Here is a 20,597-nt window from a genome sequence, read left to right as displayed (position 1 = left end):
CATTGCCAAAGGAGACCATGCCATCAGAGAAATAATGACATGACTTGCACTTGACTTTGTTTGGAGTGAGGGAGGGCTGTGCAGGTCACCAGCCTCACTTTTCCACAGCCATCCGAATCCAATGACCAGATATTCATCAGGATGACTGGAGATGACCCAGGATGAGGCAATTGGGGTTAAGTGACTTGCTCAAGGTCACACAGCTAGTGAGTGTTCAAGTGTCTGAGGTGAAATTTGAACTCAGGTCCTTCTGACTCCTGCACTGGTGCTCTATCCACTGCACCAGCTAGCTGCCCCAAAGGAAAATGTAGGTAATGTAAAAACAAAAGACTTTAATAAGCTTTTTTTTTTCTTTTTTAATATAGTCAAGGATATCAAATGAGAAGGTAAAAATAGCAAGAAGTGAAGTATGGGTGTATGACCAAAGTAGAGATCACTCTACCGCAGTCAGCCTGTGGTGTCCCTTTTCCTTTGTGTTAGTTTTTACCAAATAAAGTGCCGACTTTTTTACCTCACTTAATATTATTTTATTTTTTCCAATTATATGTAAAGATAATTTTCAGCGTTCATTTTTACATGATTTTGAGTTCCAGATTTTTTCACCCTCTTGTCCCCCTTCCCAAGATGGCAAGCATCTGACATAGTTGATACATGTGCAGTCATATTAAACATTTCCACATTACTCATGTTGTGAAACATGAGGACAAAAGGAAAAAATCATGAGGAAAAAAACAATAACATGAAAATCATCTGCTTTGATCTGCATTCAGACTCCATAGTTCTTTCTCTGCATGTGGAGAGCATTTTCCATCATGAGTGTTTTGGAATTGTCTTAGATCATTGTACTTAATGCCAACTTTTTGAAGAAAGGATTTCTGTCTTACTCTCTTCTAGTCTTTCCCTCTCAGTCTAAGCTCAGGACAATCCTCTTAAGTAAATATGTGTTGCTTGATTGCCCCCAAGAAGTAGAACTAAAGGTATAAAAAGTTTGTATATTTCTACAAATCCCTCACATCTGGTGGAGGTGGAAGAGCTCAGAAAGCTCCTCTCCTCCTGGCACAGTAAGTTACTTAGAGCATCTTCCCATATATATGACAACAACTGTATGACTTAAAGCAAAGTGGGTGGTAATAAGGGAAAAGGGAATGGAATTAGCATCTTAAATCAGTTCCGGGAATGTTCTAGAAAATGAGCAGAAAATATAACTTTAATTTGCTTTGACTTTCCCCAGTAGTTAGCTGAGGTATAATGAAATTCTCCAGATATGAGTTTTCCCAGTGTGTTATTGAGGTAGTTGGGCCTGCTTTTCTAATTTGACTTTGCCCAAAGTCAGGAGCTTCTGTCTTTTGTGAATTGCAGAAAATCTTAAAAATTCCTTTCTAGTAGCATCTGTAAAAGAGAGAGAAATGAAATACAATTCATTTTCCAACACTTAATGTGTGTGTGTGTGTGTGTGTGTTCATCCTTTGTTTCCAAAGACCACGCCATCAGAGAAATGATGACATGACTTGCACTTGACTTTGTTTTGAGTGAGGGAGGGCTGTGCAGGTCACCAGCCTCACTTCTCCTCCAGAGCCATCTGAATCCAGTGACCAGATATTCATCAGGATGACTGGAGATGACCCAGGATGAGGCAGTTAAGGGTTAAGTGACTTGCCCAAGGTCACACAGCTAGTGAGTGTCAAGTGTCTGAGGTGAGATTTGAACTCAGGTCCTCCTGACTCCTGCGCTGGTGCTCTATCCATTGCACCACCTAGCTGCCCATGTTGGGATGTCTGTTAGACATCCAATTTGAGATATCTGAAAGGTAGTTGGAGATGTCTCAAATTGGATGCCCAGTAGACTTCTTAAACTTAGTATGTGCAAAACTGAACTCATTAGTCCCTGGCTCCACTGCTAACTAGTTGTTATGCCTCAAATGAACTGTTTCTTCCACACACACCCCTTCCCCCCACCCCAAAAAAAAGGAAGCTGGACCATCTGATTTCTAACTCCAGATGCTATGTCTTCTCCCCAACTTTAAATTCTATCCACAAATATATTATGAGATTCCACAGGATTTAAAGCTAAAACAGCCCTTAATGTGAAATTTCTTGGAGAGAATGGTCTTTAAAACAGGAATCTCCAACCTCTTAAGTTCTTAGCAGCATATTGAAAGAAATAGTTGATTTCATCTCCACTATGAAAGCCATTAGAACTCACTAGTCTGTCTTCTTCTGAACTTTTTAGATTAGTTTCTCCTGCCTCTCTCATGGCAGTTTTTAAGGAATAGATTCCTTTCAACCTTAAAGTCTTGACTGCTCATATTTTGACATTTTAAAAGTGACAGCTTACCTCCAAAATAAATCTTGAGACTAGTTAATGTTAAAAAGTCCTTACATGCAACTGCTTATACTATGAGAAAACTATACTAAAATAGCTTGATTAATTGCAAAGCAATATCAGATATAAAAAATAATAGAGCACAAGATTGAATACAGCATAACATGTTGGCTGGGGAAAGGATAAACAGATTGTGGTACATGGATAGAATTATTCCATCACAATTATTCACCATAAGAAATTATGAATATGAAAAATTCAGTAATATTTGTGAATGCTATGAACTAAGTGGAGTAAACAGAACCAGGTAAACAATATAAGAATAACAGTAGCTAACATTTATCCAGCTCTTTCTTTGTGCCAGGCACTGTGCTAAGTGGTTTACAGTTATCATCCTATTTGATCTTCACAACAGCCCTGGAAGACAGAGGCTCTTATTACCCTCATTTTACAAATGGGAAAACTGCAGCAAACAGAGATTAAGTGACATGCCCAGGGTCACATGGCTACTAAGTATATGAGGCTGGATTTCAACTCAGGTCTTCCTCCAGCAGGGCCAGTGCTCTGTCCACCGTACTACCCAGCCGCCCCAGTGGGCTACAGAAGTGTAAATGGAGACGCTAGAAAAACAGAACTGAACATTGTGATTGTAATGACCAATAAGAAACGTACCCCTCCTTTCCCAGGGTGGAGTCAGTGAATGAATGTAGAGCATCACATGTACCATCAGACTCAGTTATATGTTGGTTAGTTTTGCTGAACTGCTTTTATTTCCATACATCTTTTATTGCTTGTTATAAGAGATGGTTCGTTGAGGAGAGTTGTGTTTGGAAGTAAAGGTTATATGCAGAAAAAAGATATTAATAAAAAAATTTTAAAGAATTGAATGTATAAATGCTTGGGAAGGATAAAGGAAAACTCAGTAAGTTATTAAAGTTATATTAATCCAAGAATGACTAATGTACCACAGTGTAGCATCTCTTTGGATCATTTTCTCTTCCTCTTACCCGTCCCCTTTCTCTCAGGTTGAGTACCTTAGGGGTCATTAACTTCTGTGTCTGTACTCTGTGAGTCCTCACTCTTAAAGCTGTTGCTCATGGGGCCCCAACACTGGGTTTATTTTTTTTGTTGGACAGAAGACAGAGAACAAAGATAGTCAGTGAAATGACTTTGTCAGAACAGTAACTAAACCTCTCTCCCCCATTACCTGAGGAGCATCGTCAAGTACAGTGTCCTCTGCTTCAGAAGGACAAATGGATGCCTATAGATTTTACAAATAGAGGTAGATAAACACCGGAAATGCAGAATGGCCTAGTGGAGAGAGTGCTGACTTGGGTAGTAGGAAAGAGGTCTGAACTTCAGGTCAGATTCCACCTCAGGCATCTCTGCAGCACCTGGACAGCACCTCAAGCAAACCTGCTGGCATTTATTTCCTGTTACAGAAGAGTGTGAGCCCATGCTTGATGAAATCACAGGAAGACTTCCCAGAGGAGGGGAGTTCAGGTTCGTGCTGCGCTACACGTTCTATTTTGCTCCAAGGAAGTCTGAATTGAGCCTTTCATGGGAGACACATTACAGGGGGATGGTGTTCTTCCTATATAGCATGGTAGTAGAATGAATCAGCCAGCAAGGAGGGAGCAGCTACTCAGGTTGGATGAGTGAAGAAGTTAGGGGTATCTGTCCTTGGAGATGAGGAGAGTTTGAACAGGGGCCTGGAGGAAATAAGTAAAGGTGTGTAATCAAAAGGTGGGAGATTGAAGATAAATGAGATGAGAATTAGTGGGTTGAGAAGCAGATGAAAGGAACCTGCTGAGAGAGAGGGAGGCTACAAAGCTGGATAATGAGAGGGAGGAGCTAGATCATAGGTAATATGGTAAACTGGAGGTGAGGACATGGGGTAGAGAAGATGAGTTTGAGGGCTGAGAGGAAGCAGTGGGGGAGAGGAGCTGGGAATAGCCACGGCAGTTTCAGACAGATTGGCATCTGGATGAGATGTTGGGAAACTTGCTTCCCCTGCTCTCTGTCCTGAGTTAACATGGACAAGGCAGGGCAGGCTCGGAGGCCCAGTGCCCATGCCGCTGAGGGAAGCATAGACTTGTTGTAGCTTCTTTACAGGCAAGTGGCAGCCTCAACAGCCAGGCAAGTAGGAGACAACTCCACACAAAGACACACCTGTGTCCCTTTGTCATTTCTTTCCATCCCTCGACCAGAAGCACCTCAAACTGCAGAAGTAATAGCAAAACTTTGCAGGAGTGGACCTAATGCAGCCCCTGGCCAAAATTCACCAGCACTCACTTAGTGTGCGCCTTTAGAGCAGGAAGCCAGGATGGCGTGCCCTCACTGCTTCCTGCCTGCACTTGTAGCTAGTAGGAGAGATTCAGAAAGATTACCCAGCAGATTTTAAGAAATTGGGAAGAAACAGTTTAGATATAGTGGTGGGTAACTTGTGACTCTTTAGGTCCTCAAATGTGGTTCTTTGACTGAATCCCACAGGTTCCCCATTTAGAATTATCTGGATTACCTGGTAATTTCCAGATTACCTGGAAAGAGTCTAAAGATCTCAGATTTATCAGAGTTTAATTGAATCGTGAAGGTTTAAAACTTGGACACAGGGAAAATGACTTGCCTCCATATCACAAGACTAGTAATTGTCAGAGCTAACATTTAGAACTTCAATCTTTAGACTCATCTGTTCTTTCAATTGTATACTGTATTGCTTCCCTTCTCTAATAGAAGAGCCATTGTTTAAATAGAATTTTGTTTGTCTTTAAGTATTGCCCATTTAAAGCAGTAAGTAACAATACTAGATTTCTAACCTGGACTGAACTTAGGCTTTTTAAGAAAACAAAATTAGAAGTTCGGGTCATTGAAGTACAATCTGCCCCCATCAGGCTTACATTTGGATGTCTTTCAAAGTAAGAATTAATGACAAGATTTTTTTTTCTTGATCAACAAGACTAAGAGGATTTAGACTTGAGGCAGAGACCCAATTAGTGTAGTCATTCTGTTGGCATCCATTTCATTTGAGCTGGTGAAGACATTGTTGAGTTCTTTCTTCATAAGAAAGCTGTTTGGAAAGGATCTACCACCGGGTTCAAGAGAAACTGAGGTGAGTGTGACGTTGATGTACAACTTATTTAAAGGCCTACGAGGAATCTTTGTTTCTAATATCAAATTCATGGTAGATTTACAAACTTGGAGCTAGTAAACTGATTCAGGTGTGACTTGCCCTAAAGCAGAATTGTTTCTGCATTTGCATTCACACTGCCAGCACTTACTACCTAAACTTTCAGATGGTCGCTGATTTTGTTTTATGCATGCCGTTTTATAGGCCCATATCTAAGGTAGCAAAATTCACAGAATAACTTTTCTACTAATGTTATCAGATTTAAACAAAAAACAAAACCTGAGTAACAAATATTAAGTCTCTTACATATCATAAATATCCTTTCCTATCTGGCCCAAGAATTTGAATTCAGAGAAGCGTGTAAGCTACAAAAATTTGATTACAACCAATATGAGAATGTTAACCTTTTTTTAAAAAAGCCTTTGTGTTTATAAAATTGAATTAAATTTAAATTAAAGGTTGAATATTAATTGTATGACCAAAGTTGTTATAAGTGATTTACACTTGGAGAACTTAAATAGAAATAAAATTGCAGTTCTGGTGTCCATCAAGTAACTTACTAGATTTTATTTGTGTAGGTTTGTGTGTTTTCTGATTTTTAAAAGCACACAGACCTTTGAAATATATGTATTGAACTAAAGTAAACTGCAGGCTCACATCACAGTCAAAATCATTATATAATAAGGGATGTATATTAACACAGAAGCTTCTTAAAGGATACACAAGACTGTTCAGAAATAGTGACATAGTAGGTCTTATAGATACACTATTTTAAAATGTCTTTAGCATTATTAAAATATGTGATATAAATATATGATCTTATAAATATTATGTTTATTTGGGAGTTTCATCCCCTTTTACTGAATTAAGTAGTATGCTATCTGGTATTTGGCAAGTCTTCTGACTTAATCTTAAACACGTAAAAAGATTATTGTTGTTTTTAAGAATAAGAGCATTCTCTTGAACAGAAAAATTCATTAGTTAATAGGAAAAAAGTATATCCTGAGAATGTTGTGTGTATGGGTTTGGCCTGATTTTATTGGTTAGATCAAAAGTTCTTAACTTAAGGCCAATATACTTATTTTTGTGGTTGGTTTAAGAAAAACTTTTTATAAATATATTTTATTATAATACATATGCATATATTATGCATAATTACATAAATATAAACCTTAGATAATATATATAAATATTTTCATATAATTTCCTTTCTAATTTTATGCATTTAAAAATATTCTGAGAAGAGGTCCCTAAGACTTGCCAGGCTGCTGAAGGGGTCCATGACATAAAAAAGATATGAACCTCTGCATTAGAGCATAACAGCAGAGTGGGCAAAACGGCCTATTCCAACTTTAAATTAGCCGGTTAAATGAGCACCAAAAAAAAGTCCCATTCACTGAGCTGACTATACTTCAGCTCAGATAAGGGTTCTCAGAATGCCATCTTTTACAGTAAGGAATAGGCAGGTGAGAATCAGTAGAAGAGAACAGTTCATTTCTAGAGTATACTCTATCTTGTAGGTATAGTCCTGCCAAATTATTTGAAAGGTAAATTTATCTAAATGATAATATCATTTTTAAATGTTCCTGCTTTGAGAAAATCACTATTTATTTACTATAAAAATAATCATATAGAAAACTAAGGAAATTAATCAGTTTTATATTATTTTGGGTCGTAAATATTAATTTATTGGTTTTTTGTGTTCTGTTTCTGTCCTTTTGGCTTTTATTTTTAGTTGTCATCATTTTGATTAGCTTCCATATGTTTTTGCCTTATTTTTATCTTTTAATTTTGTGTTTTTGTAAGAAAAAAATTTAATTTTAAACTTAAATGCAAAAATGAGAAAAGAAAAAAAAACAGTACTATGTACACAGCAAACCATAAGAGAGAATTCAGTATAAAACAATAAATTTCCATTTCAAGAAAACCTGCGTAATAAATGCTACACATTGTTTTCAGAGCCTGCCCAGCTTTTCTTTTGTTCTCTGCTGTGCATTTTTACTTCAGTTTTTCCCCCTTCCTCTCCCTACCTCCCTAAAAAAGGCTACAGTTAAGCATGAATGTATACACAAATACATATGCGCACGTACATATGTGTACACACAGATACATATGTATATACACTCTTACTGTACCATCACCTGCCCTCTGACCTTACCATGTCTACTTCTTCCTATCACCTGCTTCTCTGAGGGTAGGGAGCATCTTCCTTCCTAAGTCCAAGTCTTTCTAAACCAACCAGCTCCTCATTTCCTCCACCACAGCAATATCCCAACCCAGTCACATCCCATCTGAGAGATCATCCATGAAAGTGTTTCTCCCAATTTTCTGCACTCCTTCTTTTCTTGACTACACAGGTTTTATTTATACAAGGAAATTTTAATTTAAAATAATTGAAATTATTCTTTCTCCACTTCAACAATACTCTCACCTCATAATATAGTTAAAGTTCTCATACTGCTGGATGTCCTTCCCTTACATCTTTTTTCTCTGGTTTCTTTGAAGTTCCTGCCTTTTTCTTCTTCCAGATGAACTTTGATATTTTTTTAACTATTAAAATAATATTTTAGTAATCAAATTGGGATGACATTGAATAAATAAGATTAGCTAGATAAAATTGTCATTTTAAAAATTATATTGGCTTTATCTACCTATGAACAATATTACTTCATTTATTTAGATCTGAGTTTTATTTGTATAAAAAGTGTCTTATGTTTATGTTCATTATAGTTCCTGTGTCTGTTTTGGCAGGCACATGCTTGTTGCTTAATTTTTAAATCATTCTAGTAATTCATAATGTAGAATTGGGACACACCATGTTTTGTGAATAGAACTAGAAAACCTCCTGGGAATATCATTCAGCTGGCATTTATTCGATGCCTACTCACATGCCAGGCATTTGGTTCAGAGCTAAGGATTCAGACACCTGTAGCAAGGAAGGATGGTAGGTGGTAGATAGACATGTAGGTATAAAATGGGGACAAGATGGTCTGAAGGGAAAGCCCTTAGCAGCTGGTGAGATCAGAACACGCTTCTTGTACAAGGAGGTGCTTGAGTGGAGTCTTAAAGAAAACTAGGAATTTTGAGGCAGAGGGGAGGTGACAGTGCATTCCAGGCATGAGAAATAACCAGTTCAGAGGCATAGAGATGGGAGGGAATAGGATGAAGGCCAGAGGGGCTGGATTCTGCTGTGTGTGAAGAGGAGCATAGGATGAGGCTAGGTTGTTGAAGGGCATTCTGCACCAAACCCAGGAATTGTATTCAATCCCAGGGGGCAGCCAGGAGCCATTAGAGAATATGGAGTAGAGGGTGTGACATGGTTAGACCTGCATTTTTAGAAATCACTTTAAGCAGCAAGGTGGACAGTGAATTTGGAATGGGGTGAGTTAAAAAACCAGTTAGGAAGTTGTTTGAGGAAATGGAGTGAGAGATGATAATTATGGTGGTCATGACTACTGATGGAGGGGGGGAGGCGGTTTGAGAGAGATAATATTGCATGTTAGGACAATACATAAGCTACAGAAGAGTTCGAATTTCCTATGAAGTGACTGAGGAAAAAATAGGATCATAGTACTTGAGTCTGGAAGGAACCTTGGAAATTATCCAGTCCCACTAACTCCAATTTATAGATCCTGAAAATAAGAAGGTTCCACAGAGCCAGAGGGGTGTACAAGCCCAGGTGCTCACTCTGACTGCGCTCCGTCAGGGGTTCCCCTTGGTCCTGTCTAGAGCTCACAGACACAGTCCTCAAGGCACTTCCTTATTCTGGATTGTCTGGATGAGGATCACCACGGCCTAGCGAGAGGCCAAACCTTTCATTCCCATGGCTTGCTGATGGACTACTGAATGAAGTTTCTAATGAAAACTATCTTACAAGCAAGGATAAATAAAACATGATGATAAATATGGGTCAGAAAGGAGAGTAGACTATTTAAGACTCTCAGCAGAATTTGTCTTAGTGGATTTGAACGTCTAAGTGCGCTGATTCATCACTCTTAGAGCTTAGCAATGACATTGGAACTGGAAGAGAGAAGTCTACATCTACATAAACGTGATCGTACAGCTTTCCGGAGGCTTTGGAGGATGAGGGGTGGTGACGAGAAATAGAACAGACTGAAAGTGAGTAAAATCTAGGTCTATATGATTGCCCACTTTACTCCTAGGAGCAAGGTGGTCTAATTCTTAGTTGTACTTTGTGGTATAACGTTATCTTCACCTGAAGGCTTGAGAGGTTTAGAGGTTGGTTTGCTTGTTTGGGGGCATTGGGAAAGTATCATAAATTTCTGTTTATTGAATACCTATGCTTAAGTAATTTAGCTGTATTTCTAAATTTCAAAATAATTATTTTCCTATATGAAACTATTCATCTAAGCTAAATCATTTTGTTTATAGGAATAAAAAATGCTAATCTTGCCAGTTTTCTGTAGTGAGCCTAGTTGGAAGTGTAGATTGATGCAATTTATTTAAACATCACAGTAAAAAGAAATCTTGATAGATGATAGCCTTCCTCTCATTACAGTATAAATTCCTTCAAGATACAGTTATGTAGTAAGAAGCAGAGACCCTTTGAATTTAATACAATAGACATTTGTTAAGGCTTACATGCCTCCTACATGTGAGGAAAAGAGAAGGCAAAGAAAGAATATTCTGTCTTCAAAGAGTTTATATTCTAATGGAGAAACCCAATACACACATGCATGCATGCACACACACACACGCACGTGTAATTCAGAGTACCGGAAAGGGGGCAAAATAGAAGGGTGGCAGCCCAGGTGTGCCTTGAAGGGTCCTAGGGATTCTAGAGGACAGCTGAGGAGAGAGCACCCAGGACTTTCCAGACATGGAAGAGCTAAGGCTCAAGAGAGAATGTATTTTAGAGTGGACCATGAACAAACTGAGTCAGCTGGAATAGAGAGTATAGTAAGGGAGAAAGTGTTATCAAACAAGACTGAAAGGTACATGGGAACCAGAATGTAGGAAGGCTTTAAATGCCGATTTAGGGATTTACTATTTTATCCCAGAGACAATAGGAAACCACTGAAGGGTTTTGAGCTGGGGAATGACATGGTTTATAGAATTATTGTTCTGGATCTGAATGGGACCTTTAAAGGTCATCTAGTTCAAACTCCCTTATTTTATCTAGAGATGAGAAAATTGAGGCCCAGAGGGGTAAGTAGTGAAGCCAGACTTCTAGGTCAGGTCTTAGTGTTCCAAATTACACTTGAAATCTGTGTATTAAGAAAACAGTTTCGTAGCTGATAGATTGGAAAGGCCACAATACTGTAATAGTCTAGGCAAAAGGTGAGGAAAGGTGGTTACTGCATGAGTGGAAAGGCGAGCATGAAAGCCAAAGACGGTGTGGATTTGGGCACCTGATTGAGCATGGCAGGTGAGTGATAGCTTATGGGAATTGTATGTGGTCATGGCCAGTTTCTTACTGAATTCTATTTTATGGCTATGTGGTGCCCTTCATATGAATGTGAAAACTTGCCTTTCAATATCTTATTGACATTACATTAGTTTTTGGGGTAGTGCCAGAGTTCCCCAGCATTCATGGTGTTCTAGGAATACCCTTGCGTCAGTGCAGAAACAAGGCTGGCCAGACTTAGAGGTACAGGTCTGTAGCCCCCAAAATTGTTTGCCTTAGGAGAGTGATCAAAGCTGTGACCTTGGCCTCATTACAGCTATACTCTAATCAACTCAGCTAACCATCCAGGCACACATAGGTCTTTTTAAAAGATTATCCCTGACCTTGCAATAATCCTGATTAGAATTATTCCCAACACCATCATTCCTGAAGATAAAACCATTGCATTCTGTGCTTTTAACCTCTATCATAAGCACTGTGACCATGGAAAGCACAGTCCTGGTTTGGTGTTTTTCTAATTTGAAGGTATATCCTTTAGCACAAAGCAGAGTGAGCTCATACGTAGTTCTGAATATCCAAAAAAAAAAAAAAACCCAAAGACTAGCAGTAGAGTCTTCTTCAACATCCCCATTTGCTGAGAGAAGAAAAAGGACCTAGTCTCAACTCAGTGTCATGTTCTTTTTGTGATTTAAAAACTACTCTGCAGTGGTGGGGAAATTGGTGTTTTTAAGATTAAATTTTTGAGGCTCCATTGATGAGCTGTGATGTCACATTGCATTTATTAGATGCCCACATGTGGTTAGCTCTTATTAGCGCTCTGTCATGCGAGCAGAATGTTGTTTCTGGTCTCCAGGCTTTGGGCAGAAAAAGACAACTAGCTTCTGAAATGGAGCTTTCATAAGATAGACCTTGTGAAAAATCCTATTAAACACGTGTTGTTTAAGTTTATAAAGTGCAGATAAATGATTGTAAAGAATAGTGGGTATTTCATAATATGCAGTAAGATGGATAATGGTTAGTTTTATTATGCTAGGGGTAAAAACTCTTTAGAGGTCATATTTAGAATAATGGTGCCTTTAAGTGTGAAGATACCTTCTTAAATAGAATATACCAGCAGTACCCACCTTTCCATGCTTTTTCCATGAACAGCCACACTCTTACTTATTCAGTTCATATTTATTGTACACATACAGATGCAAGATTTTGTGTGTAAGCACTTTGGACTTTATGGTCATCTAGTACTCTGGTACTGAGGGAGATACAAAGATTGAATAAAACCTAAGTCCCAGCTCTTGAGAAGCTTACTATCTGATAGGAGGCTGTGACATATACCCAACTCTGTTACAAAAACAAAAGTAAGTGCATAAGAAGTACTTCCTTACACTTTGAACGAGGAAGAATGGGTTAGAATTGATTAACCCTCGACTGACTAGGAGGATCATGAAGAAGGGCTTCGGTGCTGGGTTTTACAGAACAGTTTCAGTGGGCACAGGCTTGGGAAGGGTAAAGGGAGAGGGCTTCTAGGCACAGGAGATGTTATGAGCAAAAGCAGAATTGAGGAAACAGGGCACGTACAAGGGGACTACAGGTCATGCAGTTTGTCCAATAATCGTGTGAAATGAGATTGGAAATTTAAGATGGGAATGGATCATGTAGCATCTTGAATGTTAGTTTGAGGCAGTGAGAAAGGCAGTGTTACATTTCCTAGACCTTCCTGGCAGTGTGACCATAGACAAATCATGTCGTCTTCACCCCGCCTTATTCACTAAACTCCAGTAGTTCCTTTTGTACCTCCAAAGATATAGATCCTTTGGGTGACCTTTAAAGTTCTTCATAGCCCAGACCGTTTTCTACCTTTCCGGTCTTCTTACACCTTACTCTCTTGTCTTCCACAAGATGCTCTCTCTGACTCCAGGCACTTCCTTTTCCTGGCTGCCCCAGTGCGTGGAATTTGCTGTCATCTCCACTTGCTGTTTTCTAGAAGTTGAACTGCAGGCCTTCTTTGTGTGTCCCTGTTACTGGTCATGAGCGCCTTCCTTCTAGGGTCACCTCCAGTTTATCCTGTAGATACCTTGTTTGTACCTTGTTGTCGTCCCTACCGGACTGAGGGCTTCTTGAAGGCAGAAACTTTGTGCTTCTCTTTGTATCCCAGGGCTTGGCTCTCAGTAAATGCAGGCTTTACCTCATGTGGGCTTGTTTGAGGTGACCTTTCAGAGTTTGTTTCTTATCTATAAAATGTGCATAATACTTGCGCTACCTGCCCAAGTAGTTGTTTTGAAAAAGTGCTTTGCCAAAATTTTTAGAGCTCATGAGTTATTCATAATAATGGCTTTTACTTTATTTGGTAAGAAGTAGAGCTACTGAAAGTTTTGTGTGGAATCCTGTTATGCGTAAGATCGACACAGCCAGCTATGTGCATGGGGAAGGTAAATCTCACAATGGTGTACAGATAGATTGGAGGGGAATGAGAGGAAGCTCTGGAATAATCCAAATGTGTCGTAACGAGGACCTGTACTAGGATGTAGGCCGTAGGAATTGGAGAGAATTGTATGGGGCAGAATTGACAGGACTTGGCCACTCACTGTATGTGAAAGATAAAGGAGAAGAAAAGAACGTGTGAGGCTAAAAAACTAGAGGTAATAGCTGGCATCTCATTGTACTTTGTGTTGTTGAAGGTTTTTAGCGCTTTTGTCTCAATCCTGGAGTGTTTCCATTGATGCCTCCAACTCACTTTGCCCAAAACCAAATTCATCATCCTTTCCTAAAACATAATTTTTATATCAGAGGTTTTTTTTGCATTGCTATGTAAAATTCAGCTTAGGTACTGTAGAATTTTTTTATTATAAACTTTAGTAACAATTAACAAAAAACATAAGAAAATCTTACATAAAACCCTTAGTATGTTACTGAAAAAACAGTACAGTAAAAATCGTGCTGCTTTCTTTTTCTTCTCTCCCCCAGCCCCCCCTCCCCCATGTAGCTTCCCAGGGCCATCTGGATTGCACTGCCTTTGGTTTTCTTTTTGAGAGATTGTTGTAGTTAGTACCCATGCAGTTAGGTTGGCTTCAAAGTCACTTAGCCACATTCCCAGCAGATCCATCAGCACTTTCTTGTAAGCTTTGTATTTACCGTTTTTCTGTATGGTTTTGTCTCATTGATAAATTATAATTTATTCAGCCATTCTCATAACAGGTGTCTTCAGTTCACTTTTTTTTAACCATCGCAAGTCTATCTTGTTGTGAGTAACTTGAGCAGATAAGTCATTTTTGTGATTGTTTGATATCATTGATTTCCACAACATTTTCACTGTTGAGTTGTGCACCGCAGGGGTCGTGCACATTGTGCATGTGAGGGGAACGAGGCTCCAAGAGGTCAGGCGAGATTCCACCTACATCCAGGAGAACTTTCCTCCAGTCCTGTTAACATAGGGTGGACACCAGCTTATCCTTACGATGAGATGGCTCACCTTTTCCAGTCATGTTTCATTGATGCCATCCTCTGCAATGCTTCTCTTCTATAATTCATCTTTTGTTGTGTTGCAGCTGACTGTTCCTTGTTCACCCATGTGCCTCTCTGAGGGTTCTACCTCAAATTTTCTTTTATGGAAATTAATATTCCTTGATTTTCAGTCATAGTGTCACCAGAAGACTTATTATCATTTTAAAATATACCTTTTATTCAAAGAGAGGCTTAGGTTCGTTCAGAGAACTGTGATTTCTCAAAGGTGGTCCAGCTCCCTCTTCCAAAATGTAGAGTATATGTCATATGTCATACACATGCTCATCTTTCCCCTTTTTCCTTATCACGTGTTGTAAGACCTATTCAGTTTCCTCTTTCTGTCCAGGTCACTTCTAATAACAGTTTTCCTTCTGTGGCTGTCTCCGTTGATCGTTACCCGTGTGTTTTCTATTCTTATTTAAAATTTCTTTCCACAGGTATGTCTTCTCAATAGACAATGCTACTTCACCATCTCATAAACTCATCCCCCTTTTTACCTCTAGAGTTTTTTCTTTTGTATATAGAATAACTATGCAGGGCCATATTCTGATTGTGAGTTTTAATCTACTTAAGTCTCCGTGATACGGATGAGGCCAAATTTGCATCTTGCATTTAGTTTACTGGCTCACCATATATTATGGTCATGGGTTGCGTTGTGAACTTTTTTCTTAGAAGTAGCCATTAATAAGTCAGGCAGAGGAACCAACAGAGTTGTTCAAAAAGTTGGGACAACTGAGAGAGCATGGTGGCCTGGAAGCCAAGGGAGGGAATAGCTCCATGGAGGAGGGGCTGATGAAAAGTGTTATACTCTCCTGATGTCAAGATGAATGAAGCCTCAGAAACCGGTCATTCTGATTACTAGGAATGAAATATTTAGGTTGTGTGGCTTAGAATTTAATTGGTCCCTGGTAACTTACTAAATCACTTCACTTGTGTCTTTGATTAAACTGAGAAGATAGAAAATGCTGAAAGCTAGATGTTGCATTCTCCCTTTTTTAAAGAATTCTTCTTGATGGAAGAAATAACAGCCATTTGGATGTTATAAAATAAACTGGGCATGGTAAGGGGAAAAAGAACACATTGTCAGACTTCATTAGCTGGCTTTGAAAGACCTGGGAACTCATTAAGTGTCCTCATTCCCTTCCCACAGTCCTGCACTCAAAAAAGAACTTTAAAATTCTCATATTTAGAAATCCTAGACCCTGAGAATATGATAAAGACCTGTCTTGCCCTTGAGAAGCTTACGAACTCAGAGGAAAAAAATAACATGTACGAGGCAGGAAATGATAGTACATAGAAGTCAAAAAGAGGCGTGAGTGTGGGAGTGGGGGAGAAGAGGGATGGCTTCTGACTGGAAGGCTTCAAGAAGTTAAGTGATATCTGGACTAAAGAATGGGAAGGATTTCAGCAGTTCCGTCTCATGGAGTTATAGGATTGGAATTGAAAGGGACCTCAGATTAGAAGTCATCTCGTCCATCCCTTTCATGTTACAGATATGAAAACCAAAGCTTGTAGAGGTTTTCAGGGTCGAGCACATAGTAAACAGCAGAGCCAGGCTTCATACCTGGGCCTGCTGTTCTTGGTTCTGACCTGGGAAGGACATGTGCAAATTCATGGATGAGAATGAAACTAGGAAATAGTTAATAATCCAGTTCAGCTGCAGTGTATTGTATGAAGGGGAACTGGGCTGGAAATGTAAGGGGAGCCAGATTGTAGAGGACCTCAGATGCTAGAATTAGAATAAGGAGGTTTGGTTTAGAGCCTATTATATGCCAGGCAATGAAGTTAATAAGAATTTAAGTAGAGGGGCTGAGATGCGAGGTTCACCTGTGTGAAAAGGGTAAAAGATTGGACTTGACACAGGATGTGTGATTGGAGCTGGAAGGTCTTCAAAACGTCTAGTCTAATCCCATGTCTGTTTTGGCTGCTGGGAGGTCATCCCCCCCTTTTTTTAATCTTTCTTGATTCCAAAACTAAGTGCTGTCTTCGTATCTGTTGGTGATATCCTAAAAAGTTGAGTTTTCCAAATAAGTAATGGTACTCCACCAAATTTCCCATGACAACTCTGAGTTTTAATTCCCACCTGTTGTGCAAGATTTCAAGACATGAAAAAGGTTATCATAAGTCAATGCCTACTGTGTGCCAGGTGTAGTTTTAGGATACAAGAAAAAAGTGTGAGACAGTCATGCTTTTTAAACAAGGAGCTTAATGTTCCAGTGGGGAGACAAGTACATATATGAGTATATAACTCTATATGTGTTTGTAAGTTATCCAGTGAACATTATCCTAAATAGTTTACCTGTTCCTTTGGGTTTTATTTAAATGCATGCTCAACAGTGATTGCTTCCACATCACTCCATGTAAAGGCTTCTCTTGAATTCACTATTTGTTATCTGTTTAATTCATTATCCCCTTCTAAAGTGCTCCTCTGATGTCTCACCATCTCTGGGTTTTCAGTAATTGTTCCCTGGGATTGTAAGCTCCAGCAAATTCTTCCAAACTAGAGAGGTTTCATGTCTGAGTTTGGCAGCAAGCTGTCATCTGAACACTAGTTTAGCTACGTGCAGGAGAAACTCGTTACCAAAGGTTGGCCACAAAGGCATTTAATTTGTGGCCACAGCAACCTGTGAATGGTCTGATAAGGGCTTGAGGTTACAAATAAGTATTCATACCAGGAAAATCAGGAACATTTTGAAGCCAGTCACCGAACTACCACAAGTTACAATACAAATCCAGAAAATATTCCTAAATAAAATAAAAAGAAGTTTGAAAATAAAGCATGTATAGTCGTAACCGCATTTTTTAATCTATAGGAATATTAACTAAGTTACTGTTTTAGAACATGTTCATGAGCAGTGGTATAGCATATGTTTGCACACACATACATAAGCTGGTTGTGAAGCCAAAACTGTAAAAGTGTTGAATTGTGCCCAGCGCTGTCAGAACATTTGCTTGTCCTTTTTCAAACCACTCAGTATTTATATTCATTAATCCTTTGCGTCCATGTTTCTTTTCCAGATCTGTGAGTCTTGGAGGTGTCTGCAAAGCAAATCTTTAAGATCAGAAAATGAGTGAGCTTGACCAGTTACGGCAGGAGGCCGAACAACTGAAAAACCAAATTAGAGTACGTAACTAAGCATCTGCCAGACTTGTTCTTCCTTCAGATATTAGTGCCATTTTTATCCTTTCCAGGAAAGTTTTGTGGTTGTTTGCATAGAAAAAGAAAGGCGGGATGGGCGGTAATTGCCTAAGAAGTTAGAGTCTCTCTTCTCATGAATTGGATATTCTGAGTAAACATAGATCTTATTTCTTTAACATTTAAAAGAACTTCCTTGTGTGTTTAGTCTTAACCTCAGCTTTTTTATTCTATATTATTACCAGCCAATTCTTTACGGACCCCATATGCTTCGATCTGCGTTCAGACTTTAAAGTGCTTTCTCTGAATGTATTTCTATTTCTGTTTATTTTTGTATTTTGAGCGTTTTCTATTTTGAGCCTTTTGGAATTGTCTCGGATCATTGTATTGCTAAGAAGAGCTAATCAAAGCTGATCATCACACATGCACGCACACACACTCACATACACACACACTGTTACTGTGTACAATGTTCTCCTGGTTCTGCTCACTTTACTCAGAAGTAAGATAGGTTTCTATGCCCAATTGCATGTGTATTTTATTCCCTCCTTGAGACAATTCTTTCCCTCCACCATAAAAGCTTTTTCTTGCCTTTTTCCTGTGATATTATTTGCCCCATTTGAGGTTTTCTTGGCAGAGATACTAGAATGATTTGTCATTTCCTTCAGCTCATTTCACAGATGAGGAACTGAGGCAAACAGGTGACTTGCTCAGGGTCACACAACTAGCAAGTGTCTGAAGCAAGATTTTGAACAGGAAAATGAGTTCACTCTATCCACTGTGCCACCTACTTTCCCCAGTTGTTGATTAGGCATGTCTGACCCTTTGTGGCCCCATGGACCGAATGTCCATTGAGTATTCTTGAAAAGGATGATGGAGTGGTTTGCTATTTCCTTCTCCATTTTTAGGCAGGAGTTAAGTGATTTGCCCAGGATCACATAGTATCTGAGCTCAGATTTGAACTCTGATCTTCCTGGGTTCAAATTCAACCTCAGACACTTATTAGCTGTGTGACTCTGGACAAGTCACTTCACCTTCTTTGCCTCAATTCCCTCATCTGCACAATGAGCTGAAGAAAGAAATGGCAAACCACTCCAGAGTCTTTGCTAAGAAAACCCCAGATGGAGTCACAAAAGTCAGATACCACTGACCAACAACAAACTACCTGTCTGAGGGTTCACCTGATGGTAGAAGGAACAAAATGGAAACGTTTTGCTAAGTTAGATGCAGCATTTTAAAATCTGTTTGATTTTTACAAACCATGCAGCGTTGAAAACACTTGATAGAGAGGTTTTCAAATCTAAACAATAGATAAATCAGAAGGTCTTTATTAAAGAATTTCCACGTATAGGAATTTACTACTTAAAGAGATTGCCAGAGATTAGGAATATTAAAGCTGTGGAATTGAATCATTTCCAATTGAGGGTCAGATAAATTAATTTTCACATCTCTTTTCAAGGATCTATCTTTAGTGAGAGATACACAGATACTATATTATCTTTTAAAACAAACAAACAATAGTTTTTAATACCCTTAATGAAAATTACCCCTTTTTAAAGTAGTCGTATTCACATGATGTGTCTCTGATGTAAAAAAAAAAAATGTTAAGCTTAGTTAAAAGAAGGCAGTAGACCTAAAATGTAACTTGGGGCTTCTTCACTTCTCACTCCTATCCTGTATTTGTAGGCATATTTTCACCACAAGTAGATGCTATTATCTTAATGGTATAACCAGCAGACAATAGGAAGAGGAAGAAATAGCAACAGGGCATGTAAATAGGTTTTATTTACTGAATAATGCTGAAACTGAACATGCTTACTAGCCCTCAGGTCTCTTAAATTTACCTGAAGCATGTTTGGGTCATGTAGATCAGCTGAACGTCACTTTACATACATTTATAATAAAACCTACATTATCAAAATAAAACTGGAGGTAGGAGGAATGATCCATAGTATAATAGAAAGCATGCAAGATTTGGAGTTAAAAGAGCTGGGTTCCAATCCCACTCTGTTCCTTTCTGCTTGACAAGTCACTGAAACACACTTTGTGTGCTGAGACAGGGCGACTTTTATAAACTCCCTTCACACCTCAGCTTGATCCTCTTCCGTGCTCTGATATGCTTGTACTGCTACAGTCCAATGCAGAGATGCTGCAATGGGGCCGATACACTAGAAGGTACACTAGAGGACCAAGGAGGAAAGATAGTCAGTTGTCCACTTCAATCATTGTATAAAATGAGACTTTTAATAATTTCTGTGCTTCTGATAACACGTATATATTAAAACCTCAGAATGAAGCCGTATCAGAATGTAGCTCAGTAAAGCAAGGAAAGCAAAACAGATGCATTTGTATGCTGTGTCCTGTAGTGGTGAAGCCTCTTCTCACACATAGTGGTGAAGCCTCTTCTCACACAATTCCCGGTTCAATATTTATTTTTCAACTGTTCATTTCTTATCTTACACGTGCTGATTAATGTTCAGAATATATATTGTTGTGTCTTTCATTTAAAAATCTGTTTTTCAAATGGTCAAAGAATTCCTTTGCTTCTAGGTACACAAATCCATTCAGCCCTTGACAGAAATGTGGTTTTAAAAACACTCTCTAAGATTTTCCCTGACCTGATAAATTAAACTACATTCCACTTCTGTGTAAAGCACCAGCCAGTATATCTTGGCAGTCTAAAATCTTATCCAGAACTGTAATGGTGCTACTTCATAATAATTTCATTAGCTTTGTGTGAAGGTCTTTTCCCCCTTGTCATAAATATTCATCTGCCAGCCACTCACCCCTTTATGGTAAAATTAACCAGGAATTATCTCAGGATTTAGGATGAAGAACATGGAAATCAGAATTTTGGGTGTGTGTAGGACCATCTTAAACATTGGCCTGACTTTAATGTCAAGTTTTCCAAATAAGTATTGTGTCAAATCATAATCTCAAGCCTTACCTGGTAGTGATAGAATATGGTATAGTTTTTCCTCTGTCCTTTTCATGTTCTATTTACATCAGCCAATGAAAATAGAAAATTAGATTTTAAAATCAAGTTTCATAAAAGACACAGATGTTGTACGAGAGCTAACAGATGTCCCGTTGTAGAAGCTGCAGATGAAAATTTTGCATTTCTTCCCTTTTTTGACCAAGGGACT

At 38.8% G+C, this 20,597-nt stretch overlaps 1 protein-coding gene across 1 annotated transcript in view; it reads left to right on the top strand.

Moving 5' to 3' along the window:
• GNB1 (G protein subunit beta 1) overlaps window positions 1–20,597 on the top strand; it is a 105,853-nt gene that overhangs the window by 58,689 nt on the left and 26,567 nt on the right. Inside the window, exon 3 of the mRNA XM_072608563.1 lies at window positions 17,334–17,439. Coding sequence (XP_072464664.1) covers window positions 17,383–17,439 — 57 coding nt within the window. The 5' untranslated portion in view covers window positions 17,334–17,382. The remainder of the gene's footprint in view (window positions 1–17,333; window positions 17,440–20,597) is intronic.

Source organism: Notamacropus eugenii, chromosome 5, assembly GCF_028372415.1.
Source record: "Notamacropus eugenii isolate mMacEug1 chromosome 5, mMacEug1.pri_v2, whole genome shotgun sequence".
Lineage (NCBI taxonomy): Eukaryota > Metazoa > Chordata > Mammalia > Diprotodontia > Macropodidae > Notamacropus > Notamacropus eugenii.
The sequence above is the reverse complement of the archived record's forward strand: the minus strand, read 5'-3'. Positions and strand labels throughout refer to the sequence as shown.